This window comes from Hibiscus syriacus, unplaced genomic scaffold (genome assembly GCF_006381635.1).
Source record: "Hibiscus syriacus cultivar Baekdansim isolate YM2019G1 unplaced genomic scaffold, ASM638163v2 tig00016563_pilon, whole genome shotgun sequence".
In the NCBI taxonomy this organism is placed as follows: Eukaryota; Viridiplantae; Streptophyta; class Magnoliopsida; order Malvales; family Malvaceae; genus Hibiscus; species Hibiscus syriacus.
The window spans coordinates 923411-939086 of NW_024062387.1; the positions used below are offsets into that span (position 1 = coordinate 923411).

General features: G+C 37.4%; 1 protein-coding gene across 1 annotated transcript in view; it reads left to right on the forward strand.

Moving 5' to 3' along the window:
• The window catches only part of LOC120208449 (BEACH domain-containing protein C2-like), a 35723-nt gene extending 23115 nt beyond the window's left edge, over window positions 1–12608 (forward strand). Inside the window, exons 17-32 of the mRNA XM_039207732.1 lie at window positions 5684–5829; window positions 6522–6591; window positions 6725–6808; window positions 7045–7101; window positions 7181–7249; window positions 7361–7447; window positions 7524–7640; window positions 7901–8050; window positions 8244–8328; window positions 8394–8514; window positions 8602–8698; window positions 8787–8900; window positions 9051–9420; window positions 10597–11387; window positions 11543–11665; window positions 12157–12608. Coding sequence (XP_039063663.1) covers window positions 5684–5829; window positions 6522–6591; window positions 6725–6808; window positions 7045–7101; window positions 7181–7249; window positions 7361–7447; window positions 7524–7640; window positions 7901–8050; window positions 8244–8328; window positions 8394–8514; window positions 8602–8698; window positions 8787–8900; window positions 9051–9420; window positions 10597–11387; window positions 11543–11665; window positions 12157–12234 — 2559 coding nt within the window. The 3' untranslated portion in view covers window positions 12235–12608. The remainder of the gene's footprint in view (window positions 1–5683; window positions 5830–6521; window positions 6592–6724; window positions 6809–7044; window positions 7102–7180; window positions 7250–7360; window positions 7448–7523; window positions 7641–7900; window positions 8051–8243; window positions 8329–8393; window positions 8515–8601; window positions 8699–8786; window positions 8901–9050; window positions 9421–10596; window positions 11388–11542; window positions 11666–12156) is intronic.
• Window positions 12609–15676: the final 3068 nt, after the last annotated feature.

The following is a 15676-nucleotide window of genomic DNA, read 5'->3' on the forward strand; positions in this document are numbered from 1 at the left end:
GAATCGGAAATAGTCATGTTATGATCAGTAGGTTTCAATGATTGTATTGCTCCTTCTTCTCTACTCGGATTAAACCATACCTTTCTTTCTCTAGATCTTCGATACACTCTAGAAACCGAGCTAGAATTCCACCTTCTAATCGATGTATTTCTTATATGCAAACTATTAGACAAAAGGCCTAGTGGACACCAACTCCTTAAGCCATGCGTAGAAGACTTTTTGGTGATTCCAATCCCCTGGTTACTACCCATATGAATTGTCCTTGCTTCCTTTGCCACTTCTGAACCTTCTGCACTACTAACTTCCTTGTCTTGAGCTATTACTTCCTCTAACCCTTCCTCTTTTTGAGTTTTTTGAAGTCCTATTGTCCTTAGCCTCACCATTAATGGGAAGTGAAATTAATTCTGGCGTAACAGAAACCTCGTTCTGCATAAAATGTTCAATCGAACCAGATTGATGCTGTTCTCCCAAAACTTCCACCCAGAACTCCTTATGGTTACCATAACCCAAATTAGTTAAATTTATAACTGGCCCAGAAGGATAAAATCTAGAGTTGTTTGAGTTGGGCTCACTCATCCTCTAACTGGGCTTTATCACTATCATTTAGAGGAGCATTCCTTAAACCAAGGCCCCGATAATCCCCTTTAAAATTCAAATCTTCTTCTGAAAAATCTGACATCCTTAAACCCCTAGTTTGACCTTCTCCATCCTGCAACATTAAATGCTGACTTCCTTTATCGCCTGCCATTGTTGTGCAGTTTTCCCCCTACCAACCACCTGTCTACTGTGTCCCTATAGTCCTCAGCACACAATTTTTGACTACCTACCCCATTAGAAAAACTTTATTCTTTCTCCTTCGATGAAGCTTCATCTCTGGATTCACCATCTCCGGCCACCGTAAAGTTTACTACTGACGAGCTTTCCAGTTTTGTATAGCCCGAACCCACATTAATTTTTACCTTAAAGGATCTCCCATATGAACCCAATGTAACAGTTTCCTGGATGTCAAAAGGACTGGCCACCCTCAGCAAAACCCGAGCCACCGCCAAATCTTCTCTTTTGGCCGTCGACTCGTGAATACACACCAGCTTCCCCCATCTTGATACCATCTTTTCCATAAAAGAAGCGTTCCAGCATAGCAAGGGCATTCCAATCAGTTCCACCGAACAAAATGCCATTGGGATACCTCCACTCATAAGTGGATCCAGCCAATCAAACCAGAAGGCCACTTCCTCTCGTCTGCTCGACCACACCTCCTCGAACTCTTCCATCGAACCAAAAGTTAAGATACACGAATTCCATGCATAACCCCATTTAGCTCCCTTGACCTTGATCCCGTCGCTAGCCAGCCCCTTCACTACTATTTCCAGATCTAAATGGGATTTGATAATACTAGTTAATGATCTTTTCACCCAGTCATATTCATCTGTTGGAATATGCATCTCCCACAAATTTCTCAACCATGCTTTCTTGCCTGTAAGACCCTCCCGAATCTCTTTACACGCCAGACCTTCATTCTGCCCATCAAAAGATACTACCGCATCCTTATACGATCTCTCGTCTCTCAACCGACTGAAATACTCAGGTCCAACTCTTCTACTCCGATACCCTCCCTTAATCAAACTGTCTTCATCCCTTCTGACATTGCTCCTAACAACTTGCCTAAGTTTCTGCTTCTGATACTTAGCTACTCCTACCGAGATTTTCTTACCATCTAACCATATACCCATTGACATTTGCTATTGCCTTCTTCAACCCTTCCTCCTTTGCAAACTGAACGAAAGCAAAAGTATGGTTTCTATAATTCGGCTTGTTAGAACTGCACGGAATAAAGACACGAAAAACACTTCCCTGCTGTTGAAATATTTCCTTTATTGTTCTCCATGTTACCCTTTTACTCAGATTGTCCACAAAAACCGTCCAATCCTCACCGGAGGGCTGACCAGCAATGACCCTCTCTCTCTCACCCACTCTCTCTCTGACACTCTCTCTCATGACTTTTTTTTCCATATCAGAATTCTCTCTTTGCAAAATGTCCAAGCGAAAAAAAGCATGTTAACTTAAATGGAATATAATTGTTAAATGGCTTTAAATGAAGATCACATGCTATCTTTTTTGGTGGATGAGATTTGATCGTCTTTAAAAGGAGTCTACATGAGTTGCAAAAGCTAATTCTAAAACTTGAATACTTGATGAGCTATGATGTTTAGTTGCCAACTTTTCTATAAAATGATTATTTGTATGACAAAAAAGTGGAGTGATCTATCAGGAATCGATCGACTCCACCATAGAATTCGAGGAAACTCTTTCTATAATGCTTTTGGGTGAACTGGCACAACCCTTGTTTGAATTGCTAGTTTTACTTTCTTCTCCTCTCTCCCCCCAACCCCCCCCCCCAAAAAAAAAAGAAAAAGAAAAGAAAACTCTCCTACCTTTGTTACACAACCTATGAGGACTTTACATTTGTTGCATCCAGAATTAGGTATCTGACCGTGAGCACAGTATTGGGCATATCTTATAATTCTTACTTTCTTTTCAGATTATGAAATGTGAACAAAAGGATTTCTATATGACTTATAATCCTGATTGATTTCCCCTGCTAGTTTTATATATTAGTTTAGTGTAAAAGAGATTTTTTGGATTCATTTGACGCAATGAGTGAGAAAGGCAGAGAGAGAAAGAGAGAGGTTGTGACAGGCTGTTCATCTTCCGATGAGGAATGGACTGTCTTTGTAGACAATCTTAGCAAGAGAGTTACTAGAAGAGAGTTAAGAGAGATTTTCAATCATTATGGTCAAGTTTTAAGGGTTTATTCCAAGTTTTATGGTGAAACCAAATTATAAGTCACTAACGTTCGCCTTTGTGCAATATGCGATGGAGGAAGGTTGCAGAAGAGCGATACAAAATGTTAATGGAACGCTGATTGATGGCAAGAGAGTCTCAGTGGGGGTTGCAAAGAAAAGAAGGAGAAAGAGAAACATATGACATAAAGTTCCAGGTGGAAGGTAACAAGCAAGTTAGAGGGGAGAAAGGTAGGCAGCAGGAGGTACTGGAGAAACCGAGAAGTCTGAGGGATGGAAGAACGTATAAGGAGGTGTTGAACGTGGATAATAGAAGGAGAATGGAGCATGAAAGAGTGGGAAATAAGGAAGGTCAAAATTTGAAAGCAAATGGATTAAGGAACGTATGGGAAATGCACATTCCTAAAGATGATTCAAGCTGGGTGAAAAAATCTTTAACAGGGTTATCAATGCACATTCCTAAAGATGATTCAAGCTGGGTGAAAAAATCTTTAACAGGGTTATCAATATTGTTGGTAGAGTTGGTTGGGTTACCACTTCTTAGCTGGACGGTACCTTTTCTGGAGAAACTAGCAGGTAGTTGGGGAGAGTTCGTTAGTATCCTGGAGGAAGGAGTTCCATTGGCGTATTGTTTGGTAGAGTTGGTTGGGTTACCACTTCTTAGCTGGACGGTACCTTTTCTGGAGAAACTAGCAGGTAGTTGGGGAGAGTTCGTTAGTATCCTGGAGGAGACAAAGAATAGAGATGATCTAACATCAGCGAGATTATTGTTAAGGGTAGCAAGCCCTTTTGATGTACCCGAATTTATTAATGTAGGGCCATATAGAAGATCTTTTAACGTCAAAATTAATTTGGGACCGAAGTGTAATAAATTCCAAGCTGCATTCGGAGAAGAGATGCAGAAGTTTTCAGACGATGGATGCAGTGCAGATTATTCGAAGGAGGATGAAGGAGTTAGTTCAGAGAAGGAAGAAGACAAGTGGGAGAAGTCAGTAGAGGAAGTATGGTTAAAGGTGGACACGTGACTACAGTAAGGATAAGAAAGTGGGAGGAATGAAGGAGGCGGGGAACAAACTCTGAAACAGAAGTCCCACACGAAACCTATAATTAATGGGTTGTCAGATCATTTTGAATTTGAACTTGAGTCTAATCTCTATAAAGATTATGCGGGCCTTGGGCTGCGAAAGGAAGTGGATTAGATACATTCAGCTCAATCTGATTCTAACTGGGAATCATATTCACCAGTCAAGAAATTAAATCCTGCTGGGCATGCTGTTAAAATAAAGTGGGATGGGCTGGATAAGCATAATAAGTTCCAGTCTCTTTATGAATTAATGGAGGATGATAGTTGCAATATTATAGAAGAGGAAAATGAGGGAATTTTAGGAGATGATGTTAATGTTCGTGGTAAAAAAGCAGAAGGAAGTGTTTTGCAGGAGGAAAATAGTGAAGGAATTGTGAAGAGCTCCAAATGCTGGAAAATGGGATATCCTGTTTCTGCATGTCTATCAATTAGAAGTGCACCAGGTGGAAGGAGAGAAAGAGGTCGTTTTGCTAGAGTCTACAGAAGGTCAAGAAATAGACGAATCTAGGTATGTGCGAATTATGAAGTTGAATTATTTTGTTCAAAGGTTAGTCCGACTCAAGTACAGAAGTTTAAAGAATGTAGAAATTTTCAGCAGAGTTCTTCAGAAAATAGGGGAATTGGACAGGAAAAGGAGATCAATTGTTCAATAGATGTTCAGAATACACCTATGGTTCCATTAATTTGTAGTAATCATTCAGAGAGTATGACAACAACTTCTTATGCTGCTTCAGGGATAGGAAAAAATAAAAGGAAGAGAAGAGTTTTAATCAGTGAAGCTTTGGAAATGGTCGATAATTCTACTATTTCTTCATCTCAATTCTCGAAGTTGTTGGAGGAAGCAATGGCCACATGGGAAGTTTGTCAGATGTTAGGTATTTCTTTCAAGGAAGGGAAGAAGGCTTTTATTGAAAAAATTGTAAATCTTGAGAATGGTTTGGAGGTAGGAAGGGAAGGGTGTGATGCTGGTCAGCAGGGTATGGTTTTGGTGTTTGGGATTGAAGTCTTTATATGCATAAGTTAAGTATTCTTACGTGGAATATTAGAGGTTTAGGAAGGAGGGAAAAATCTGTAGCAGTTGCGAGGCAAGTAAAGAAGATCAAACCGGTTCTGATTTTTATTCAAGAATCTAAACTTGATCATTGTCATGTGTCGATTATAAAGAGGATTGGGGGAAATTTGCTAAAGGGAGTGATGGTGTCTCCTGCAGAGGGGTCTAAGGGTGGATTGATTAGTATGTGGAGTGAAAATGTGTTCAAAGTCACTACTCAGCATGTTCACAATAGGTTTATTGCATTAGTGGGGAATTTTATGAATGGCCAAAAGGAGTTTGTCTTTATTAATGTCTATGGATCTGTTATTGAATCTAAAAAGGAGAAATTTTTTGAGGATTTGGTGAATTATGTTAATTTGATGAATCTACCAGTGTGTATAGGGGGCGATTTTGCATTCTGTTTTCAGTTGGGGATTGTTTTACAGATAGGTTGCTATAGGAGTGTGTGAAGTCTTATGTTGTTTGTAAAAGTGTATTTAAGTCTTATGTAATTCGGCTAACATTAATAAATTGAGATACTCTTTTCCTCCTTCCGCTAGTTGGCTCTTACCTTAGGGCAAAGAACCACTAAGAGGGAGGTTTTTAATGAGACCTCCTATTCCTATAAAAAAAAGTAAAAGAGATTCTTTGTACATGTTCTATAACACGAATGGAAACCATAACTGTGAATTTATTGCAACTTTTTCTTATATTTTCATGTTAACCCATACAAGAAAAGAAGATTCATGACCCCTTTTTTTCCAGGTAACCACAAAGAAAATAAATTTTGTTGTTGATAAAATTGATCGCACCATATCAATGGATGGTTCAAAAGACAACGCTGATGTGAAAAATGATGAAAAAGACCGTAGTTGGTTGATGACATCACTTCATCAAATGTATAGCCGAAGGTGTGAAGTTATAGTGAGGAATCATGTTATTGTTAGTCTTTATTCTATATTCGTTCATGCTTGCTTTATAAGATTTAAGCATACCCGTTATAGTTATTGGCTTTGAGTTGCAAGCTACAAGTTTTGTTATTTGACATGCTAATTAGTTTGCAAGGATCGTTACTGTCGGACAAAGTATGTGTAGGTATTGGGAACCATCCTTGATTTCATATTAACAATCATGCAAGCACATATTTGTAAACAAATTTGCCTGCAGAACATGGAATGAGAAGAGATGGCATTTTAGGGTTTTTGTGAAATGACTTTAATTTCTGCTTCTTTTTGTGCCTGTTAACATTCAGAAAATTTCTAAAAATTCCTCAATTCTAAACATGTTAATGTGAATATCTCCCACCGTACTGCAACAGCTGGATATATAGTGACCATGAGAATGTTGATTGACTGTAGAATCTATTAATTATACAATGAATTTCGGGTCTTCACTTCGTGTTCTTACTGCTGATTAATATTAAGAGATATTTGATGTTACACTGTGCACAGTAATGCATAACATTATTTCCTTGTTGCTGAATGTGTAGCATTTTAAAATATCCTTGTTGAATTTGTAGTGTTTTATGTCCTCATCTCTCAAATTTGCTTTTGCTTTAGCATCTGCTATGCATCTCATTTTGCTGGTTTTATCTTTGCAATAGATATCTCCTAAGAAGGAGTGCTCTGGAGCTGTTTATGGTCGATCGTTCTAACTTCTTCTTTGACTTTGGGGTATTTTCCTATTTGATTCACCTTCAAATTTTTTTACTGTGTTAAAAAAGGTATGCTTTTAATGGTTGTTGACGTAGTATGTACTTAATCTTTGGCTTTCCCTTTGTTCTGTTCTTTTTTAAAAATGGTCCAGAGTTCTGAGGGCAGAAGAAATGCTTATCGAGCTATTGTTCAAGCACGGCCTCCTCATTTAAACAACATTTATCTTGCAACTCAGGTTTGCACTTTGCTTGGAATTTTTTTTTATTTAGAAAGGCCCAACGTGTGTGCACATATATATACCATACCTAGTGAATATCGTTTATTTAAATTCTGAAGAGTGGAAATTTACTGATATTTTATGCCTTCAAATTTTTGTTCATTTCAAGGTATCTAAGGGTGTATATTCAGCTGCTGCTACAACGATTCAATTTCTCTTCATGTTGCGTAATTTACAGATTATTTCTTTTGTAGAGACCTGAACAACTCCTGAAAAGAACTCAGTTAATGGAGCGCTGGGCTAGATGGGAGGTATACGTTATACTATACATGTGTAATTCATGTCATAAATAAGCAGTTTAACCACTGAATAAGTTGCAATTCCCTGCAGATCAGCAATTTTGAATATTTAATGCATCTAAATACATTGGCTGGACGTAGTTATAATGACATAACTCAGGTGAGGTTGTTTCCGAATCTGCATTTTGATGTAATCCCTCATTGTTTTTGTGGTTGTGACACTAAGCTACATTTTCTGTGTCCGTCTTTCCTTTTTTTTTATTACTTACAGTATCCCGTATTCCCATGGATTCTTTCCGACTACAGTTCAAAGAGTCTAGATCTTTCTGATCCTAATGCTTTCCGAGATCTTTCGAAGGTAGCTGGATTTAATTATTCTGCAACTTTATATCTACACTACCCTTTTCTATCATTATAACTTCACGTACTTGCAGCCTGTCGGAGCATTGAATCTAGAACGGTTGAAGAAATTTCAAGAGAGATATGCCAGCTTCGATGACCCAGTCATCCCCAAGTTTCATTATGGATCACATTATTCGAGTGCTGGAACTGTATGTTTACTATTGAGTCTAACATCTGTGTGGGTGTATCTCGGAATTATTTGCAAGGACCATTCAAATAAGTGATAGCCGGATGGATCTCCTTGCCTCTTATTTCTTGTGATCTATTTTTAATCGCATTCTTTCGTTGTTTTCAATAAAAATCTTTTTTATGGCAATTAGTGAATAAAGGAAAATTTGCTATTGTACTTTGACCCGTAAATCCAAGTTCTTTACTATACCTCTGTGTTGTATCTGGTATTTTCTTGCAGGTATTATATTATCTTGTTAGAGTTGAGCCATTTTCAACACTTTCAATTCAGCTGCAAGGTGAAAAATTTGACCATGCAGACCGGATGTTTTTTGATGTTGGTGCTACATGGAATGGAGTTCTTGAGGACATGAGTGATGTGAAGGAATTGGTTCGTGTTTTTCTTTTATCTTTGGAATGAGGGCATTAAACTTCTTTTATGGAAAGAATGTTGAACAATTTTATCTTAAACACTGTTATTGTGCTTATCTCCATCTCGACGATCTGCTTTGGTTGCTTTTGAAATCTTCAATAGGTTATCTGAATTTTTGTCATTCCGTTGTATTTATTGATTTTAATGTTAGGTTCCTGAGCTGTTTTACCTTCCTGAGATGCTAACCAATGAGAATTCAATCGACTTTGGAACAACACAGTTAGGGGAAAAGCTAGGTATGTACCTGAATGCCTTCTTTTCATTATCTTAAGAAGTTCTGATTTTATTTTTCAACATTCAGATTGTGTAAAACTCCCACCATGGGCTCAAAGCTCAGTTGATTTCATTCATAAACATCGAATGGCTCTTGAGAGTGATCATGTATCTGCACATTTGCATGAATGGATTGACCTCGTATTTGGGTTTGTTTTCTTTACTTCCTTTCCTTCCCTAAGTAGATTTCCTTTTCTTCTGTAATCTTCACTATGATATTCTTAATAATTGGTCAGGTATAAGCAACGAGGCAAGGAAGCTATATCCGCCAATAACATGTTCTTTTACATTACATATGAAGGGACTGTTGATATTGATAAGATCTTTGATCCAGTGAGTTCAATTTGTTATTTTTCCCCCTAATGTGTACTCTATTTGGAAATTGTTCCTGAATTATCTTATGTGTGCATGTTAATAAAAGGTACAACAGCGTGCTACTCAAGACCAGATTGCTTATTTTGGACAAACTCCATCTCAACTTCTTACTGTTCCTCACATGAAGAAGATGCCACTTTCAGAGGTTCTTCGTTTGCAGGTAGCAATTCCATTTTCAATTCATCCATTCTGTTTTAGCATGCAATATTATGTGCAACTACTTTTCATGCTATCTAATTAGAGATCCTTTCTTTAATGTCAAACGTTTATGTGAATGTTAAAACTGATTCTAATTAACATTTAATGTCAGACAATCTTTCGGAACCCAAGTGAAGTCAAACCATATGCGGTCCCAAGCCCTGAACGCTGCAATTTGCCTGCAGCTGCTATTCATGCATCTTCAGATGCTGTCTTAATCGTTAACACAGAAGCACCAGCAGCTCATATTGCACAGCACAAGTGGCAGCCTAACACTCCCGATGGTCAGGGAGCTCCATTTCTATTTCAACATGGAAAGCCAACAACAAGCTCTGCTGGTGGAGCTCTTAGAAGAATGTTCAAAGGGTCAGGAGGCTCTGGTTCTGATGAGTGGCAGTTTCCTCAGGCACTAGCGTTTGCTTCATCTGGTATCAGAAGTTCATCTATTGTTTCCATCACATGTGATAAAGAAATTATCACTGGTAAGTGGTAACCTATTCGTAATATTATTTTGCCCGACTTAAATAAGTTTTTTTTATAGTAAATACCTTTTTCCCTTATGAGCCCTAAAACAGAAATCTTTCTTTGTGATGCTTGCCTAGAATTTGCTATAAGTTCTCTTTTGCTAGTTCTGTATCACATAAGGATCCTTTCTTTGGTCCTAGTAGTCATTACTTGGAAAGATGCTTCATAAAGTCATCTCTGTCAGAACTCTGATGTAGGGTACTTTTATATGCTTGAATTGAACTTTCCCTGTTTACATTTTTCTGGTTAACCTGTTTACTAGGATTGTTGTTAAAAATGTGCATATAAATGTCTCTTAACAACTCTTTGTTCGTTCTTGGGTAAATGAAGGGATTTGCAAACCTACACTGACTCGTTAATATTAAGTCTTAATTTTTAGATTTCATTGCAATAGAATACTGCACGACAACTTTGTTTTATGATGATGATTAAATTTTCAGTCTAATATTGTGAATTTTTGTGAGATCGGCTGCTGCTGTTCAATATGTAAATATTTAGGGTGAAGTTGCCCAAAAGGAATGATATAATCACTTCTGAATATTTTCATTAATATCTAGTCTAGGGGAATGGTGTAATGAAATATATTTGAAGGAGTTGTAATTTAGTTTAAATGGTTGCAGGTGTTGGTTTTCTTTTGTGTTATGTTCTTTTGTGTAGTTTTTTTTTCCTTTTGCTGGAGGTGTAATTTAGAAACAGGGTGATCGTCGATTGGGTTTTCTGGTTGACGATGTGGGAGTTTTAGGTGTTTCTGGTTTGTTGTAATTTTCTCCATATGAGGATATTCCGTGTTTCCATATGTATTCGATATTATTATTAATAAACTATGAGGTACTCTTTTCTTCCTTCCAATGTTCGTTAACATACTTCTTAGTATGTAACTTCTTAGTATGTGGACGAATACGAAGGGAGTTTTTAACGAGACCTCCAACTTTTATCAAAAAAAATATATATTCGAAGGATTTTGATTTTGCTTGGCTGCTCGAACCATTTTCTTATAGTTTTGTAGCACTTGGTGACTTTTGAAACTCGATCATCTGGTCATAAATGACTGTTGTGTGCTTTTGAATCCAGCTGGCATGAGTATATGCATTTCTCGTGTTGTTCTCCTTATGTACGTTCTGGATTTTAACTAGGTGGACATGCCGATAATAGTATCAAGCTTTTGTCATCTGATGGAGCGAAAACGATAGAAACGGCTTTTGGGCACTGTGCTTCTGTCACCTGCCTTGCTCTATCCCCAGATAGTAACTATCTTGTGACAGGATCCTGGGACACTACTGTAATACTTTGGAGGATACATAGGGCATTTTCCTCCCGCTCAAGCAGCACATCAGAGCCAATTGCTGGCACTAGCATGCCAACCTCAAATAGTAGTGGTACTTTAGCGAACACCTTGGCAGACAAAAACAGAAGGCATCGAATAGAAGGTCCCGTACATGTCCTTCGGGGTCATCAAAGTGAAATTCTTTGTTGCTGCGTCAGTTCGGATCTGGGTGTTGCTGTTTCATGTAGCCGTTCATCGGATGTTCTGTTGCATTCTGTAAAAAGGGGTCGCTTGATGAGACGTTTTGCTGGTGTAGAAGCTGATTCTGTCTGCCTTTCATCTGAGGGAATCGTCTTGACATGGAATCAATCTCAACTCACTCTCAGCACATTCACCGTCAACGGTGTTCTGGTTGCAAGAGCACAACTTCCTTCTTTGGGTGGTGTTAGTTGCATGGAAATTTCTGTGGATGGTAGGAGCGCTTTAATTGGAATGAACTCAACTTTGGGCAACAATGGAGGGTACAATAACAACCAGGACTCGGGTTTGAAGAAACCCGTGGCTGATAATTTTGATATTGAGTCGGAAGACACAAACAAAAGCAACAGATTAGATATTCCATCTCCTTCAATTTGCCTTCTGAATCTGCATACACTAAAGGTAAATGAAGATTGTTAAACAGATGCCTATTATACCCCATCTATACCTCCGGGACATAATGAATGTGGCAGTGCTTGTCACCTCTGCTTAGCATTAAATATTTTTCCTATGTGACACCTGTACAAAGGTGCCCTAGCTAAACCTTTCATTTACAGGTGTTCCATGTGTTGGAGCTAGGAGAAGGACAGGACATCACAGCTCTTGCTTTGAACGAGGATAACACTAATCTTCTAGTCTCAACCGCAGACAAGCGGTTGATAATTTTCACAGACCCAGCCGTAAGTTACACGTTTTTCTTTCCTTCATTTCGCGATTCTCCACCGATCCTTTAGTAATAAATAATTATTTGTTCTTCTATCTTGACATTGCTTAATGTTTGCCATAAATTATTTAGAAATATATAACAATCCGTGCTTTTGGATAAATGTGCTGTATGTTCATCCAATAAAGCAGTGAGCTGCTACAGCAGGTACTTAAAAATAAAAAATCTAAGTCATTCTATAATCCTCCAGGTTGTACGTAATCTTCTATTAACCCCTCCTGTCCTGAGGTTCAAACCTTCAAATACCTGCCAACTTCCTCAAATTTATTCAAGCAATGAGACCCTTAAAACCTTTCCGACTTATGGATGTTATAAAATCTGAAATTATGAAGGAATATCATCTTAACCTAAAGTGTTATCCTTGGATTAAACTGTACTGGAATTATTCTTATGTTGTTTTATTGAATGTTTGAACTCTTAATCTTATTATGTCCTTGCTATATGTAGTTGAGCTTGAAAGTGGTGGATCAGATGCTTAAGCTTGGTTGGGAAGGTGAAGGGCTCAGTCCTCTGATAAAGCCATAGTCCCGAGTTCAGCCTCCGAATCTTGATTGGCTGGAAAATGATCATAGAAGATTCACCATTAATGCGACCCGGGTCTATATTACGAGAACACGGGTGTGTCTTCCACGAGGGAGAAGAAAACCAAGTGAATAGTGTGACTTTCGACTCTAGCTGCCGTTCATGTATGTAAAATGTGTATTACTACTATTCAGAAGCGAACCAACCCTATTACTATATCGTTTGAAAGGAGGGTTGTTAGGCAGATTCGTTTATTTTATTTGTGGTAAGAGTATTACCATTGTGATTTATGAGCTACTCCGAGGCTTCCGAACTTCACTTCTTGTTCATCAAATATAGAGTGAAAATATGGCACCCATTTTGCTCTTTCTGCTCTTATACCATTTTTTCAGCTATTTGTGTCAAATATGGTTAAATGAACAATTTAGGTGTTTTATATTTTATACATTGAGGATTATCTTTTCGATTTTCTGTAGTAGTTTTGAATTGCCAATTTTGAGAATCAAAGAAGTATGCATAGATTTAAGAACGTTAAAATCATTATATAATTTTAATGCATGATATTAGAATAACTTTCAACATCATTTTGTTCTCACTAAAGATCTTGGGTTTTTGTAGATGTGGGTATGTGTATTGTCAATAAGTTAAAAAAGTTTTAAACATATATTATCTTGTAATCATTTGAAAATATTTAAACATAAAAAATTAAAGGATAAATCATATAAATAATCTCTAAACTTTTAAAGTGTTTGTATTTTGGTCACTCAATCTTTTAAATTTGTAACACAATTATCAAATTTTTAGTTCGTAAGATTTTTACTGTTATCTCTCATTAGTTTTTCCTGACATTACACTTACTTTCGATAACTCTCTCTACTCCTTGGTTACTCCACGCCCTTTCATCTCCGAGAAGCCCTTCTTGCATTTATACTTTACCCTTAAAATAAACCCTCTCTTCTCTTTGGCCTTTGTTCTACTCTTGTGTCTGTCACTGTGTGCATTGCATTTATATAAGCAGGCAGTATAGTGTTTCTTCAAAAAAAAATTGAAAATTTTTGTCTAAATCTCTGTTTATTTTCTCCTTCAATTTCCCATATTTATGATTTAGATTTGGTGTTATATTTCAATCAATTTTAAGGATTCTTGCTGATACTAATATTGATACCATTTCCAGTATTTTCTTCTTCTTTCTTTTGTGTATTTCTTTCTTGCTTTCATGGCTTCTTCTACAAGTTGAAGTTCAACGTTTACAAAAAATGAACCCTAAGTTACCCTTTCCTCTCCTTTTTCAACTGTGGATCTCTGTTTCTCTCAAAAGCTCACACCCCTTCATTTGCTTCAATGACCTACACAGTTGCTTTGTGAATGAGTTTTAACGCCATGCTTGTTCCGTTTCTCTGCTTATTTTTCTTGTTTTCGGCTCTACTGGCTCAGTCTTTCAACGCTAATCCATCTTCAACGAGCGCCGCCGCTAGAGCCCTTGATGCCCTTCTCCAAGACTACCTTATAGGGTATTTGTGCGCCCTAAAACAGGAGTGCCCTACGATGGAGTTGTTCCTTCTAATTTAACCGGGATTTAGATTGCGCCAATGAGGCTCCCGAGTGGGAGCTTGCGGACTAGAGGTGTGAGGATTACAAAGAGATTTCTGTTCGTTTTCTACATTTGTTTCCGATTGATATGTTTACTTTTGCAAGAGATTTACTTTGGAGGAGGAGGAGGAGGAGGGATTAACGGTAATTAAGTGTCACGTTAGTGAAAATTAACGAGTTAATGGCATGATTTTATTGAGAACGAATTAAAAATTTGGTATTTACATTGTAAGTTTTACAAGTTGAGTGATCAAAATATAAATATCCTAAAAATTTAGAGATTATTTATAACTTTACCCAAAATTAAATTTAAGAACTAATATTTAATCGGTTACGTGTAAAATGGGCTATATAAGTACGTGACGGTCCGTGAAATGTTGACAGTGCTGTTGATAATAGTATGGTGAATATTAGATAATAAACGGTGGTTAATCTGATAGTAAGGTTGTTAATTGGATGTGTTTTTATTTACAAGAAATTCAAAGTAAAAAAAAAAAAGCAGGGAGAATGTTAAAGCAACCGAATTATTGATCTCTTAGCTGTTGGTAGATTGTTCATTAGTTGGCTCAGTGTTAGTTAGCTGAGCTGCTAGTTTGTAGTAGAGATGAACATTTGTCGGATTTTAATCCGATCCGGATCGGTTTTTATTTGATCCGGTTTTTTCTCATAGAAAAAAAACCGGTTTATAAAATAATCGGTTCGGTTTTTAACCGGTTTGGGGGGCCGGATATCCTAACCGGTGTAACCGGTTTCGGTTTTTAAAAAAACCGATTTTTTTAAAAAACCGGTTATAAAAAAATCGATTTTAATATTTCAGATTGCTCATAGGGAATCGATTCCCCCCCAAGGGGGTACCGATTTCTCACTGAATGGTTTGGCTCCGAGATTTTCAGAATGCTCGGAGGGAACCGATTCCCCCATAGGGGGTACCGATTCCCCCCTATTCAACGGTCGAAATATTTGAATTTTACACTTAGGGAACCGATTCCCTATGAGAGGAAACTGATTCCCTATGAGAGGGTACCGATTCCCCCACGCTCCAAGCATTTTTATTAAATGTTTTCACACTTAAACGGCTATATTATCTTCATTAATTATCACTAACGTTCAGAAGTGATTCAAGGTGTATTTAAGCAAGCTTAGAAGCCATTGATCAAAGACAAGAAACATCAAGCAACTAGAATCAAGAGAGAATCAAAGAGAAAGCATCAAACCTCAAGTTCGATAAATTCAAATACTTAATTGAAATACTTAATTAACTCAACATAATTGAAATACTTAAATACTTACAAGTTTGATAAATTCAAATACTTAAAAACTTCCAAGTTCGATAAATTCAAATACTTAAAAACTTCAAGTTCGATAATTGAAACAAAGTTTACGATAATTGAAATAAAGTTATAAAATAAACTACATTGCCATCTCTTCTTCATCATCTTCGCCTTCTTCGTTTGGAGGGGATATTCCAAGTTCGACTTCTTCAATGTGTAAGTTTGCTTCCAAATCGGTATCAATTGCATCTTCTAGGTGGTGATATGTTGCTTACGAGCCGCTCCATCCAAATAATCCTTTAAACAAATGCATACTTCCACTGACTCGGGACTTAGTCTTGATCTCCGTTGCGATATAACCCTGCCACTAACAGAAAAAGCGGATTCCGAAGCTACCGTAGAAGCTTGGACGGTTAGTAAATCACGGGCCATGGCGGCTAGAATCGGAAATTGTGCTTCCTTTTCTTTCCACCAAGCCAAAATATCTAAACTTTCAAACTCTTCAAATGTCATTTTTGATAGAAAATCGCATGACATGTAATTTCCCAACTCGCTACTTGGGGTGGTAGTACGTGATCGTTTGG